The sequence below is a fragment of the Alexandromys fortis genome, unplaced genomic scaffold, assembly GCF_014885135.2.
Source record: "Alexandromys fortis isolate MF-2015 unplaced genomic scaffold, M_Fortis_MF-2015_v1.1 scaffold_131, whole genome shotgun sequence".
Taxonomy (NCBI): Eukaryota; Metazoa; Chordata; class Mammalia; order Rodentia; family Cricetidae; genus Alexandromys; species Alexandromys fortis.
In genome coordinates this window covers 3,190,196-3,205,119 of record NW_026068023.1, presented here as the reverse complement: position 1 = coordinate 3,205,119, position 14,924 = coordinate 3,190,196, and the positions used below count along the sequence as shown (strand labels likewise).

The 14,924-nt window shown below is 37.7% G+C and overlaps 1 protein-coding gene across 5 annotated transcripts in view; it reads left to right on the top strand.

The window, feature by feature from the left end:
• Alcam (activated leukocyte cell adhesion molecule) overlaps positions 1-14,924 on the top strand; it is a 175,727-nt gene that overhangs the window by 125,463 nt on the left and 35,340 nt on the right. For all 5 annotated transcript variants that reach the window (XM_050163452.1, XM_050163454.1, XM_050163451.1 and 2 more), the window contains 2 exons: positions 9,620-9,720; positions 11,593-11,812. In XM_050163452.1, coding sequence (XP_050019409.1) covers positions 9,620-9,720; positions 11,593-11,812 — 321 coding nt within the window. The remainder of the gene's footprint in view (positions 1-9,619; positions 9,721-11,592; positions 11,813-14,924) is intronic.

The following is a 14,924-nucleotide window of genomic DNA, read 5'->3' as shown; positions in this document are numbered from 1 at the left end:
GATATATATGTATATATATATGTGTATCATTTAGACAAAGAACAATGTTGCACTTAGCTCTTTGATCGTATGTGTTTTTGGAGCTTCCTTTGTCTGACTTCCAACAGCATTTGGCACTGAGTGACTTTGCATTGCTCAATGAATTAATAAACTAATGATTGAGTAGTTTAAAATTTTAAACTGAAATATTTACATAATGAAGAAATATAGTATATTTGTTCTCATTTCTTCCCAAGTTGTTCTTATGGAGAATTGTCTACATAGATACTGTTTTTTATATTAATATGCATTTAGGTTCTCTAAGTGTTTAGCATTTGTAGTAATGCTGCTATAGCTAATCGTACATATATGCAAACACCATTGTAGGAGAGATTCCCCGTAAGAGAAGTGCTAGATAGAAGAGCATTTTATACTTGATACTAGCAAATTATGTTTCCCTAAATTCAGTTTAGCTTAGAGTGAATTTAGCGATCTTATTTTTCATGTAAGTTACCTTTTAGCGATCTTATTTTTCATGTAAGTTACCTTTTAGCAATCTTATTATTTATATCCTCATCATATAAAGTATACATTTAGTACTCCATTATCTAAAGTACATTTGTATACTATTTAAGAGGACTCACAGATGCCTTAAAGTTCATTCATGGATCACAGAGATAAGAAATTCTGACAAGTACAGGAAAATCTGTGTCCTGACTGAAAGTTTAGGAAGCAATTCTCAATGAAGAAAAGGAATGGTACACAAGCTACATTTTGTTTGTTTGTTTGTTTGTTTCTCTGAGCATTGCTTAGTTTCCTGGAGTTATTTTTTGTAAGGTTGTGGCCTCATGATCTTTGGCTTGCCTGTTGTTGTGGTCCGTGTCAGCCCTTGTTTAGGCTGAAACTTCATGGGCACAACTTTGGAAATTCCTAGAAGACATAACCCCACAACCAACTCCCTGAACCTCTGGGTTTTACAATCTTTCCACTCCCTCTTCCACAATGCTCCCTGAATCTTAGGTGCAGACGATATTTCGTGGATGTATTCATTGAGACTGGTCTCCACGAGTCTGCATTTTGATTGGTTGTGGTTTTATGTAATGCTCTCTGTTGCAAAGAGAAGTTTCCTTTCTGTTAGGGGAGAACTACACTTACCCATGGGTGTAAGGACAAAAATGGAGTGAGTAGTTCGGGATTGTGCTGGTTTAGTAAGGTAATAGTAGTAGGTTCTCCTAAAAGATCAAAGGCTTCACTTCCCCAGGGAAAAGTTCACCATGGGTCAGCTAATATCACATGGTCAGATCTGAAAACATACATACAAGCGGCATTGTACAGATTGAGGTTATATTTAAAAATATGTGTGTGTGCATACACTTATATGCATGTAACAACAATTAATGAAAAATAGAAGCCATGAATTTGAAAGAGAACAAGGAGGGTTCTATGGGAGGGTACAGGGGGAGACAAAGCAAAGGAGAAATTAAGCAACAATAATTATAATGTCAAAAATGATTAAATATTGTTGCTTTGGGGTAATTTCTAAATAAAATTCTTACTCATAATTTTAACCAGCTTCAAGTCGAAAATCAATGCAAATATTGATGCTAAAGGTAAGAAGAAGGGTCTGGGGAGTTGGCTCAGTGGTTAAGAGCACTGGCTGCTTTTCCAGAGGACCCAGGTTCAATTCTCAGCACCCACATGGCAGCTCATGACTGTCTATAACTCCAGTTCCCCGGGAATCTGATGCCTTCACACCAATGCACATAAGAATAAAGTTAATTTGTGAGCTGGTTTTCTTTGCTTTGTGTTTAGAACCACTTATGAGTGAGTACATTTGATAATTGTTTTTCTGTACATCACTCAAAATGATGTTTTCTAGCGCCTTCCATTTGCCTGCAAAATTCAAGATGTCATTTTTTTTCTGCTGTGTAGTTATCCCAGAGAACCTAGAAAACAATGAGGACCCTAAGAGAGACATACATAAATTTAATCTACACGGGAAGTAGAAAAAAAAAACAAGATCTCCTGAGTAAATTGGGAGCATGGGGACTTTGGGAGAGGGTCAAAGGTGAGGGGAGAAGAGGAAAATGTAGAGCTCAATAAAAATAATTTAAAAAGAATGAAGTTAAATAACTTATTTTTTAAAATGAGGAGAAAGTAGCAAACACCAGTATCTACTGCATTTTGCTAGAGAAGCGTTAGGTTTATTGGAGAATCTGTTGAAAGTGCCTGTATTAATTCTTGTGAAAATCAAAGATCTGTTCTATGGAGACTAACAAAAAATTGAATTTGCCTTAAGAGAAGAAACTCTGCCACCAGCACTACTTGCTGCCCCCTCAAAGCGATGCTGCTTTGAGGCAGTAACCTCCCTCTTATTGAAACCTTCTGTCGGTGTCCAGTCAGAGGAATGTCCTCCGAGGTGCTTCAGCCAATATCCCCAGGCTCATAGCTGAGATTCCTTTTCGCACATTCCTGCGGCACATACTTTTGTTGATATACACCTAATATTAATTCAGTCACGTCCTTCAAAGAAACAGCCCCCTTATTTCATTTATATGTTTCTTTCACAAAGAAGCCCACCTAGCACACTGCCTGAGGATGTTTAAAAAACACTTGGTGCATGACTGAATCTATAAACAGACAGTCTTTAAAGGATGCAGAACATCAATCAGAATAGATGGGCCCAAGGACTGCTAAAAAATGAGGTATGATGAAGCAAAGCTTAGGATGGTAGAGGAATCTTGATGTATGCAGCATTATAGGCCAATCCATGTCTGCTTCTGATGTGCAGGTGATTTTCAACACAGAAGTGCAAGTTCCAATAAATATTTTGACCTTTGTTTGTGCAACTCTGTCACATAATAGAGAGTATTATGTTGACCTATAATCTAATAAAATGATAACTACTTGGAGCATTATAAAACACCAATTTTGCAAGTAAAATGAAGAATACATATCTTAAAACACAATCTCAGTTACTAACGTTAACTAATCTTTTTATGAGATGGTCATTTTCTTCCGAGTATTATTCCTTAGTGTCCCGATCACCACTCTAAAATGTCTAATGTGACATGTTTTTTAATTATAAGAAGAAGAGAGGAAAAAGGAGAGGAAGAATTGCTGTTTTTTCTTATTCAGAGGTGTAACAGTCATATATGAGAGATAGGACGTGACACTGTGAAAGGAAACACTGAGGGTAAACTTTGAGGAAGCATTCCTGATAACCAAATGCAAGTTAACCTCTAGGTACCCAAGTCAGTTGAAGGGAAGTTGACAAAAAATAACGGAGAAGGAAAGGGTGGGAGAAATTCTTCCCTCTGTTTGTCAAAATGATATTACATTTTATCAGATGCCTTCTCCCATCCATCATCTGTTACAAATTACCTGGAGTGATAGCCCCTTATACTTCTCATGCACACAAACACATTCCTTAATTTACATATATGCGTGTGTTGTAGAATATTAGTTGAAGATGTGTTACGTTTGTTAATGCTGTGGAACATTTGTTTAATGATGCAAGGTGGGTTACATTGCTTTATGCCACATTTGTTTAAGTCTGTGAAACTGTATTACTTTACCTGATTGGTCTGCTAAAGAGCTGAATGGCCAATAGCTAGGCAGGAGAAAGGATAAGAGAGGCTGGCAGTCAGAGAGAATATATAGGAGGAGATATCTGAGAAGAGAAGATCCAGCAGCAAGAAAAAAGGAGAGGAGGATTCTGGGGACCTACCTCCAAGCCAAACAGCCAGATATGGAACAAGAAGGGAAGGAAAGATACACAGAACTAGAAAAAGGTAAAATCCCAGAGGGAAAAGGTAGATGGGATAATTTAAGATAAAATAAAATGAAAATCTGCTTAGAAATAAACCAATCTACGGCCAAGAATTCATAAACAAGAAATGTCTATTTATTTGTAAATAAGAAATGTCTATTTATTTGGGAGCTGGGTAACAGGCCTGCAAAAGAGAAAAGACTGAAAAAACAGCCAACAACACATGTGAGTGTAAAGAAAGTCTTAAGTTCTAGTTTGATGTGACAAGTTACCAGACCCATTCTGAGGTGGATATATTCCAGTGAGTAAATCATAAAATAATAGAGTTGGCCAACACTTTCAAGATATCTACTTCATTGTATATCTATATATTCTTATATTAAATAAGTATGTACAAAATGTGTGTTTTATAATTAATTCATTATATTGACCCATACTGACTGTTTTGTGAATTAAAAAATAATCCTTGTCGTTTTTGTAATTTGGAAATCAAATTTTAGAATCTGCAAATCACAGTCATCTAATAGTTTATTGTTTTATTTATATTATGAACAGTATGTCTCTTTATATTTATGTTTATTGTTAATAGTTTAATATCTCTCTACCTTAATTCAGTCATTATTTTGTCCCACATTAAAATTCTATTTTACTTTGAAAATTTCTTCATTGATAACCACAGTTTCATGGAATCCAAGACACCAATAGTTGCAGTCTAAGCCCATTTCTGAATAGATGAGACTTGCAGTAATTTTTCATATGAAAAGACATTTGTCACTTCTGTAGGCTTTGAATTTTCATAGTGGGGAAGAACGGTAGCGCCAGAGATGCGGCAAACACTTCACAATATGCAGCCCCTTCCTCTTACAACAAAGGTGGATCCAACCTTAAACGCAGGTGTAACCGACACTGCTGAGAACTGATATAACAAAATATTTACGCTTCATCTAGAGCTTCCCACGTACTGTCATAATAAGGTAAACAGGAGCATCGCCACAATTACATATGAAAAAATCGAATATGCACGAAGGTGGTCTTCAATGACAAATGTCTGTGTATGCAATCCCTCCTGCAGCCATTCATTTGTTCACAGAAGTGGGAAATATCAGTGAAACTGGCATCTAGTTCTTACATCACAAGCTCTAAACCCATTTATAATTCCCAGTTAACCCTTTCGTGGCACCCAACAGAGCTGCAGAGCTCAGCGAGTGCTTCTAAGGACGAGGATGCTATTATAATATCAGAGCAATAAGTAATAATTATCTGTGCTAAATTACAGCATGCAGAAGTACACCAGGGTACTGATTCCCATCCTGTCCTCTCTACTATTGTTTTTCTGCAAGGACTGTGACATCAGAGGCTGAGGTCCATCAGCGATATAAAGAAAATCATTACTCCGACCTTTAGGATTCATTTATATGGAAAAGTCATTTGCCGCAGATATGCTAGAAATCATTACATTCATGAATATTTCTGTTGGAAGTCAAAAGTGTGAACCTAACTTATAATTCTGCATATCTCTTTTGGTTTCTGATTTAAATAGTTTGCTGGAGAAATACACAATTAAATTACCGTGCACTTTATGCTTAGCATTTAAGATTCTCTAGATCAGAACTATTTGGTCAAGATATATTTTTAAATCCTTTGTTTATTCCACTTTATTTTCGTTCCACTTCTATTGTTTCTTTTTTCTTTTGGCTGATAGCACTTCATAAAAAGTGCTTTAATTATATCCTGCTTCTCGGGCATAAAAAGTTTTATGTTATTTTATGTCATTTTTTTTAGCAATTATAATTCACTAAAGTATCTTGAATGTTCAGAGCACATTTTTTTTATAGAGAGTCCTCACCCAGTTAAAATGCAGGTACAGACATGACATGGGCTGAGTATAAAAGTGCATACTTGGCTAGGGAAGTGACTCTCTTGGTTAAGTGCTTTTCTTGCAAGCATGAGGATCTGTGTTAAGAAGAAACTAGGTAGGATGGCTTATAGGAACACTTACAATCTGTAGTATCAATACCAGGAAGGTTGGGGTTGTATATATCACTTGAGCTTCCTGACCAGCCAGTCTAGCCTACTTGTTGAGTTCCAGTCCACTAAGAGATCATCTCATAAAAAGACAGATGGCACCTGAAGACACTTAAGGTTGTCCTCTTTTCTCCACATAGACACACCCATTCATACACATGTACAACTGCCATATACATGTGCACATACCCTTGTACACATGACTAATCAAGCACATACACAAGTGTATTGTGTGTGCACAGCCAAAGTCCACTACTTTAGGTTGTATTTTCAGATATGACAGTCGGCTTATGTTTTCAATAGCACCCAATAATCTGTGGAGCACAAAACTCAATAATTTAATCAATGGCTGTTACAGGAAGAAAACTGCCGAAGAATTCTAGTAAGTTGAACTCAACTTTCAGATTTGGTAGTTTAAAGATAAAAGTCATTTTCTTCTACAAACGGTGTAAATAGAATCACTCAGGACAGAATGTGCTTTAGTTCTTGGTGCCCCCTCATCTCAAAGATCAAAACTCTCTAGGAGTTAGGACTCTAATTCATCACCAAATCACAGTGGTCTTTGCAGTTACTGTATCTCTGGTGTGTTAGACACATTAGTGCTTCCATAGATGCAAGCCTTTCTTTCATCTTTCTCTCAGATGAACCTGGGAGTCATATGCACTTAACAGATGCGAGCCGATGACTGTAGCCAACTCGAAAATTGATCCTAAAGTAAGCACTATTATGACTCCCTGTGCCATCCAAAGTACTCATTCTGCTTTGAATCTGGGGAACAGGTTCCTGTCTATGACTGCTGGCCTTCCTCTGCTGCCCCTTTTTTTTTGTCATAGGTCTTATTTCTTTTTTGTACTTTCTCCCATGAGAATTCTGTCCTGGTTGAATTCAATTTGGCATTTCACTATAAGATTTGATCCATAAATTTTCAAAACAATTAAATCAATACTTGGTCTCCTGTTTATCCCAGATGATAGGGGCCATTTTCAGGTATCATCTGTAAATCAGAGAACAGAAATAGGTCTCAGTCTCACAGGAGAGGGAAAAGAGGCTTAAGCTTTTTCTTTCCTGAAGTTCCATACATGAACTACCACGTTGTCTTCTCCTCCGAGACAAAGTTCATATTCTCAACACATGCAAGTTATAACGTGGTTGCCTTCAGAATACGAGGGAGCATGAAGATCTCAAAGTTCCTGTTTATAAATTCTTTCTGATTTTCAAAGATATTAATCTGATGAGCAAAATCAAAAGGATGTCACCACATTCAAATGAGAAATCATTTTACTAAATTCCTTAAGGGTCAGGCATTGATACTAGATACGAAGTTTAAAACTACTTGTTCTTTTCTCTGCCATAATTTGCTTTCATCATGCTAATAATACATGATATTCTTCAGATTCACACGGCCTTAAATCCTGTCATAAAACCTGGCATATGTAGAGCACATTCATATTCTATAAGGGTAGAAGAGAAAAATCATCTCTGAAAGGAGCAATGATTAACATTTTGGAAAAGGCTTTTTGCTTGCTTCCTTTACCTTGGAAGGAATCTGATTGCAGTCTCATTGGAATCTGATCTCTGCGAACTGTTTGCATTGCTTGGCACAACAAAGGAAGGTGTTTTTCTAACAATTGGGGCCTGACACAGATGAAGGTGAAATGACAGTTCAGCATCTCATTCAAGCACCTCACTATACAACAATGAAAAAAGCAAAAGAGCTGAAGTCCTAGACTTCCTGTGGCTTGGTTGACCTGCATCTGTGCCAGCCCACAACTTAAAATACATAGTGAAAATTTCACATTCAGGAACCTGCTACAGAAAACCAGAATGACGTCATGAATTAGAACAGTTCACTCAATGGAGGTGTGCATATTGGGGATCACACACCTAGAACTCCAGCATTAGAGCTGGTGTGCTCGCTTGTGTAATACGTGCCTAGCAAGCCCGAGACCCTGGGTTTAATACTTAGCACTGAAAAATGCATGAAATAAATCCTAAAAGCAAAATGTCATTTCTTCTTTTAAGATCCTCTGATTTGTATGGCTTAGTGTCTAAGGGAGTAATAACTTCAGCATTGGGAACAGAAAACAATTGGAAAGTTTTAAGGTTATTTTAACAGATACTGAGTATATAATGAACAATTTTATGTGTGCCTTCACTACCAAATACCAAATAGACATACACCCTCATTGATTCTGTTTAGTATTCTGTATCTGTCTTTGAGAGGATGGTGGCATGTGGAGGAGTGTTTAAGATAGAATTTTTTCTCTGTGTAACAGCCTTGACTGTCCTGGAACTTGCTCTATAGACCAGGCTGGACTTGAACTCACAGAGATCTGCCTGCCTCTACCTCTGAGTGCTAGGATTAAAGGTGTGTGCCACCACACCCAGCTAGTATCCTGTATATTAACTGGTTTGTGCTACTTATTTGCTCCTTAGATTCTTACTCACACTTAAAGAGAAAGTTGCCTCCTTAACCATTTGCATTTTAGAATAGGAATTCTGTCGTCTTTTTTACTTACTAGCATGAGTGATTTCAATTCCTGTGTAAGGCTTTTGTGTATACGAAGCAATTAATGGGTGACAGTGAGCGGTGGCATCCACCAGTGTGGCTGTTCGGAAAGTCCCCAAATGGTTCTCTTTATGGTCTGCAGATTGTCTTAGCTTTACCCTTTAGCACCACCTGCTGGACTAAATAACATCTGCTTATGTGTTTCCACTGCAGATTAAAATAGCCCCTTCATGCTCTATACCTACCTGTGACGTACCTTGTGGGCACCACCCATAAACCTTTTCAACTTTAAACAACTTTTAAACATAATAAGTCAAAGTATCTGTGATGTTTCGTTGATATCGTTGCCAATGAAACTACCACAATGATTTTTTCTTTAGAACTAGCACATGCGAGTTTGACATATTTAAAGAGTAGGATGTGATGTGTCAATATGTGTACATAATATGTTCTGATGGAATCAGGGTAATGGGTGGTTTCATTTTTTTCTTTAACTCCTTAATGCTTGCAAGCTCCTCTCATCCAGTTCTTCATAAAACATATGGCAGGATATTGTGAACTGCATTACCTTGTTGAGCTTTTCAGCGCTGGAAATTATCCCTCTTAGATGTATTTTTTTTTATATTATCCTCCCACCTCTCCCTCTTCTTCCTAACCTTTCTAGGCTACCATAATTACTATTATACTTTCATATTGACCCTTTTTGGGAAGAGCATGTGGTATTTGTCTTTCTATGTCTGTAAAGCCTTAAGGATTTTTTTTCAAAACACCATAACTATAAGCAGATGTGGAAAGTGTTTTACATTCATAATCAAAATTATTCTTTTCATATTTTAATTGTTTATTATATTTCTCAATAAAGGATGAATTGACCTGTTTCTGTTTTTTGATTCAGATTAACAAACACCAGTTCCAATTAAGTTGACTCCCAAATGCAGCTACCCACTTTGTGAATAATTCCTTGTAAGGAGTTTTCAAGCTAGAATTTTACCATGTTAATAATTATGAAAAAATAAAGTTTAGTTTCATTTTGCCTATAAAATCAGCTATTTGAATACTGTCTTCTCTCCATCCAAATAAAATTGGGTTTTGCTCTTGCTTGGACTAGTTTTCAATTCTTGATACTTAATTTTAATTTGATAATAGGTTCAGTGAAAATAATCTCCAGCTATTTTGAGAACATTGAGCATGTTATTTTTGGTGCAGCCTCGTGTTTCTGTGAAATATATTCCTAGTAAATACGCTGAAAACATAATTGGCTTGTAAGTTTTCCCATGTTTACCTGCTACCGTTTCCGGACAACACTCAGAAGCTCTTTTCCCTTTTTCCCAAAGGCCTTGGATGGTCCACTGTCAACTCAGCTTATGGAGATACCATTGTCATGCCTTGCCGACTCGATGTACCTCAGAACCTCATGTTTGGCAAATGGAAATATGTAAGTGTGAGCCTCTTGGGACTTGCAGAACTGACTATGGTTTTTAAAATATAATTCTCTCTCTTTTTTCGAGAGTATATGAATATGTAATAATGACATAATGCTAATATTCACCTTGCATACCTATATAAAAGAATTAATGTATTGAACATATCAAAATATTCATCTTTATATAACTAATGCTATTTTTATATATACCCAAACACTCAAACTTTGTACATCATCTTTGTCTGAAAACTCCATATTTTAAGTGTTGGGGGCATAAGGAAAGGCAGAGTTTTGGAGTATTAACAGGGGAATACAGAGCACAGTTCTATGAAGAAGAGCAGTCTCTCTTCACTAGCGTCTGTGTAGCTACTGCAAAGGTAAGATGTAGCAGTACCTAGAGACTCAGATTTCCATGGGGGACGGGCAATCAGCTTTGTTTCTGTTGCTGGATCTTCTTGGTGTGTGTGCATGTTAGAGATGGCTTGTACACATAACATTGTTGATTTTATCCATTGCTTACACTTAACTGTCAGGTATAACTGTGCAGATAGGTCTGGAAACGGAGACTAGAGATCCTGGTAGGTGGGTGTGGTAGTCTAGCTAACCTTAACAGATTAATGCCTCAGTTGAACACAGTTCAATAGAAGGTGTCTTTTTGGTACAATTTCCCAACACCAGGCCACAAGAGACTTACTGCAGTGAACAAGCTTCAAGTAGAGATGTTTCCTGGAACACAAGAGCAGGCTTCCCTAGTTCCTGAAACATTTGCAGATGTTTGCACAGAGGAACATTGTTGGTCACCAGATGATTTATTAACTGTCTGGTTATTGCAGCATTTCTTAGAACAGTAGGTATGTTAAAATGCACTGTGAATTGTATGAGACCTTGGTTGGATTAATTTGTTAGATTTATTTGGCCAGAAGCATTTTTTACCTACAGTATTTCCATAAAAAAAATATGTTATACTAAATACATTTTGTCAAAAGCGCCTAAGCTTGCACTAAAGGGGAAAACTGGCATGGCCTTTCACAATATGAGCTCTGAAATCACACCAACAGGGTCTAGACTCTTCCCATGGACAGGTGAATTGGGTGTATTTTCTTTCTGTGAAAATGAGATATCTTCTTCACAATTTTTTTTTGTGAGGGATAAATAATTAACTCTTAGCACTAGTGATCGGTAGGTAGCAAACAGCTTCAAGAAGTCAACTATTCCAACTCTAGGACTCAATGCCCCAGCCATACTATTCATATGTGTCATAAAAAAAGAAAAAAAAAAGAAAAGAAGGACACATAGCAGACTGTGTCTGTGTTCTCATTATGGGGGTCATTCCAGGTAATTCTGAACTCTTTCTAGTTCTCTTTAAAAGAGGAGGAGTTATGAGAAGAGAAAGAGTCTATTCGATTTCCTCTGGTTCCAAGTATCAGAGTCTACTAACCCACTGAACCAAATTTACTATCAAAGGAAATGGAATCAACTAAGAGAAAGAGAAACATATGTGATAATAGCACATCCTAAGCATATCATAGGGACTAGAAGATTTTGTACTTCTGTGTTTGTTTTCAATCTACTTTCTAGTTGTATATTAAACAAGACTACACCATGCCCCTTCAAAACAGCCACCGATGTCCCACAGGTGTGAGACGAGCTGCAACACTTTGAGCTTTGCCCTTTCACTCTTACCCATTTCTATGAACCTGTGAGTGATCCAACAGCCTCACCTCATGGGAAGTGTGATTTTCCTTTCTGTAAGCAAAGAATTAGGTGGCGATGATACAACATCACCACCAACAAAAGTCATGTAGAATAATATGACAGAAGAAATATTATTCTGAAGCAGGAATTACACTTGTTTTCACCATGTATTGCTATTTTAATTTTTAGGAAAAGCCCGACGGGTCCCCAGTGTTTATTGCATTCCGATCCTCTACAAAGAAAAGTGTGCAGTATGATGATGTACCAGAGTACAAGGACAGACTGAACCTCTCAGAAAACTACACTTTGTCTATCAACAATGCAAAGATCAGCGATGAAAAGAGATTTGTGTGCATGCTCGTGACTGAGGACAACGTGTTCGAGGCACCTACACTAGTCAAGGTGTTCAGTAAGTAGACTAAAATAGAACCGCCAAGTGGGGTGATGGCTGGTGTTAGAAGGTGTTCTTCAAGTAGAAGCTTGAGCTCTCTGCAATGCCTCTCCACAGGAAGCTATGTGTAAGGAAACTTCCAGAGCTTTTTATTCTACTTATGCCCACTGGCGGCAAGGAAGACAAGTCTGGCATTTCAATAGGAGAAGCCCATTGAGGAGTCAGAGCAATACCCTTAGAACAGTGACTTTCCCTGGGACGTAAAATGCTACCGTGACAATGGGATAATGACCTCTAAGTTCCAATGATTTGTTCAATGAAAAAAGTTATAATGTTTACATAGATATAGCATACATATATAATCATGCATATCATATAAATGTGTATACGTTAGGGTGAACCATATCAAACTGTCATTTGAATATATAAAAAGAATAAAACAAATTTAAGGTATTCTATGATCTAGAGATCTAAGAAATCAACTTGTGTATAGACATGCATTTGACATGTTTATGCATGTATGTGTCCTTTCTGGCCTTCAATGCTTGATGATTCAGTTTTTAACATGTTCGCATGGTTCATAAAGATTTCCCCCCAAAGAATAAAGCTCCGTACACTGAGATTGTTCAAGGGATTACAAAGGGATTGTAACAAAAAGATAAAGTAGGGTTGGAAGAAAAGAAACTAATAAAAGGTACTCAACATAAATTACTATAGTTATCATGACATAGTGACTTCACCTGATAATATGTAGTTAATGTTACTGTGCAAATCTCTTTATAGATGAATTACTTGAGATGTATAATTAAAGTAGTTCTTCTTTGAAGATTCAAATAAAAAGTCCCACCTCAGTTACATCATAATGTTGTGGAAACTACAGTAGGAAAAATCAGGCCTAAAAATTTTCAGAATATCAGTCTTTCTTAATTGGGAAGAAGGTCTTAATTTCCCACTTTCCCCTCTGCTTTCTGGTGGCTTGACAACTCCCAGAAATGAATAAACCAAATAGTAAAGAAGGAAAACCCAGAGGCCTCCAACTGGAATAAGCAAACACGGATTTTTCGTGTTTCTCTTTAACAACCTATGCAGCTAAGTAGAGCCGTCCCTTAGGTATTTCTGTAAACTTCAAAGCTCCAATGGGTTCACGATGCAAATTCCAAGAGTACTAATACTGTCAAAGAAAACCTTTGTTCTCCACAAGAGCCTTGTAAATGCACATTACAAGTTTCGATTGATTAACTTTTAGCTTAGGAGGCTCTTTCCGGAAGCCATCCACACTTCCCTATCATATTTTAACCAAACCAAGAGTAGGAGCTCTGCCTACTTGCACAGGGTATGGGAATTTGCCATTGGCCATGTTGGCTTCTGAATTTTCTTTCTTTCCCTTACTTTATTTTGCTTTGATTAGAGAGATGGATGGAAGATATGCTAAGGGCATTTTTCCCTAAAAGCAAAATAACAACAACAGCAACAAAATTGCCATAGGCTTTGATACCCAAAATGCCAAGAAAGTGGGTAAACTAACTCCCAACACTGATCATTATGTAAATTAATTTGCCATTTTCACACTTCTATAAATTGTGTTGAAGTGATCGAATTTCAAGGTAGTACACAAACAAGTCAAGAACATTCCAAGTTATATTTAGAAGAATCATTTGTGACATTTTCCAAATGTTTTTTTTCCGTTAAAAACCTGCCACATCAATATCTACAAGTCAAAGCGCCAGTTGGTCTAATTTAATAAAGTTTGTAAGCTGCATTAGAACACAGAAGCTTTCTGTGATGGGGAAAAGGAACTCACATGCCACACACCACCAGGACCCCTGCCCCCTGCGCTTTTGAATGTTGTTGAAAACAAAGCCTTTCCCAGTAACAGAATTTGCATTCCAGGCTGTGGGCCAGGGAGAATTTACATAGCAAGTTACACACTCTTGAAAATGGCGTTTTATCTGAGAAGCCACACAAAAAAACTACCAAATGCAAGAAAAGGAATGATACTGTTAAAAGATCATGCAGGAACCTCACTCTTTTCCTTGAATTATGAATTTACTTCAGGCCACTTTTTGGGAATCCAGCTGTAGCTGTGGATGGGAGACTCTCATCCTATGCGTGGATATATTTCAGTCACTTAAGGGTTACTGTGCTCATCAATCAATCCTCTGTTTCCCTCTGTTGAATCACCTAGCAACGTGGACCATGTACGAATCAAGCGTGGCTCATGCGAGCCAATCTCAGATCAGCCTTCTGTGAACTGGCAGCCCCAAGAGCAAAATCAAATTGCTTTTATTCGAGGCAGAGGGACTGACTGATGACTTTACCTTCAATGTAGGTTTGTTTGCTTAGTTTGAAACCACGTCTCTGATGGAAGAAATCATATCCCCTAGTCCAAGCAAGTAACGTGCCTTGTCACCGCTAATCGGCTCGTGAGTGGCATCAACATCAAACTGCCTTTGCGTTTAGTGCCCATTTGAGAGTAATAAAACTATCTGGGAGTGAAATTAGACCATTGAAAGTTCCCAATGTTTCCTTTCAATGATTGTGCAAAAGGCTCAGAGGTCAAACAGGTGCCCAGAGAGCCAAATGGCTCTTAGTGATAAGTTGGGAAAATCTGTGAGCTGGTTGCCAAAAGACCTTGCTTTGTCAGGGCCACCACTAAGTTCTGACCTTGGCAAGTCTTTTTGCTGGCCTCTTGAGTAAAATGAATGCTTTAGATTACACGGGAGACCTTTTTAGTCCACTATTCAAGCCTTGTCCAGAAACTAAGGAGCTGGGTCAGGCACTGTAAGAAGCTGTTTCTGTTTGAGTGGTTACAGTCCTACTCACGGTTCCAATTATTTACAATAACTTGTTGATGACAGGAAGGGGGGGGAGGAAGAACGGGAGGAGCAGAAGGAGTAGAAGAGCAAGCGGAGGAGGAAAAGGCAGCCTTATCCACTCATCCACTTCAGAGGTTAGGCCTGACTCCAGAGCCAGCCAGAAGAGCATATGAACACCCATCCAGATTTTTTAAGCGTGTGGGTCAGCTCTGAGCCTTTGCACACTACAATCTTAATTTGTCAGCTATCTGTGCTCTGGTGCTGTTCTGTGGTAGTACAAGAAAGCCCGTTTCCAAGACTTTGTGTATATATAT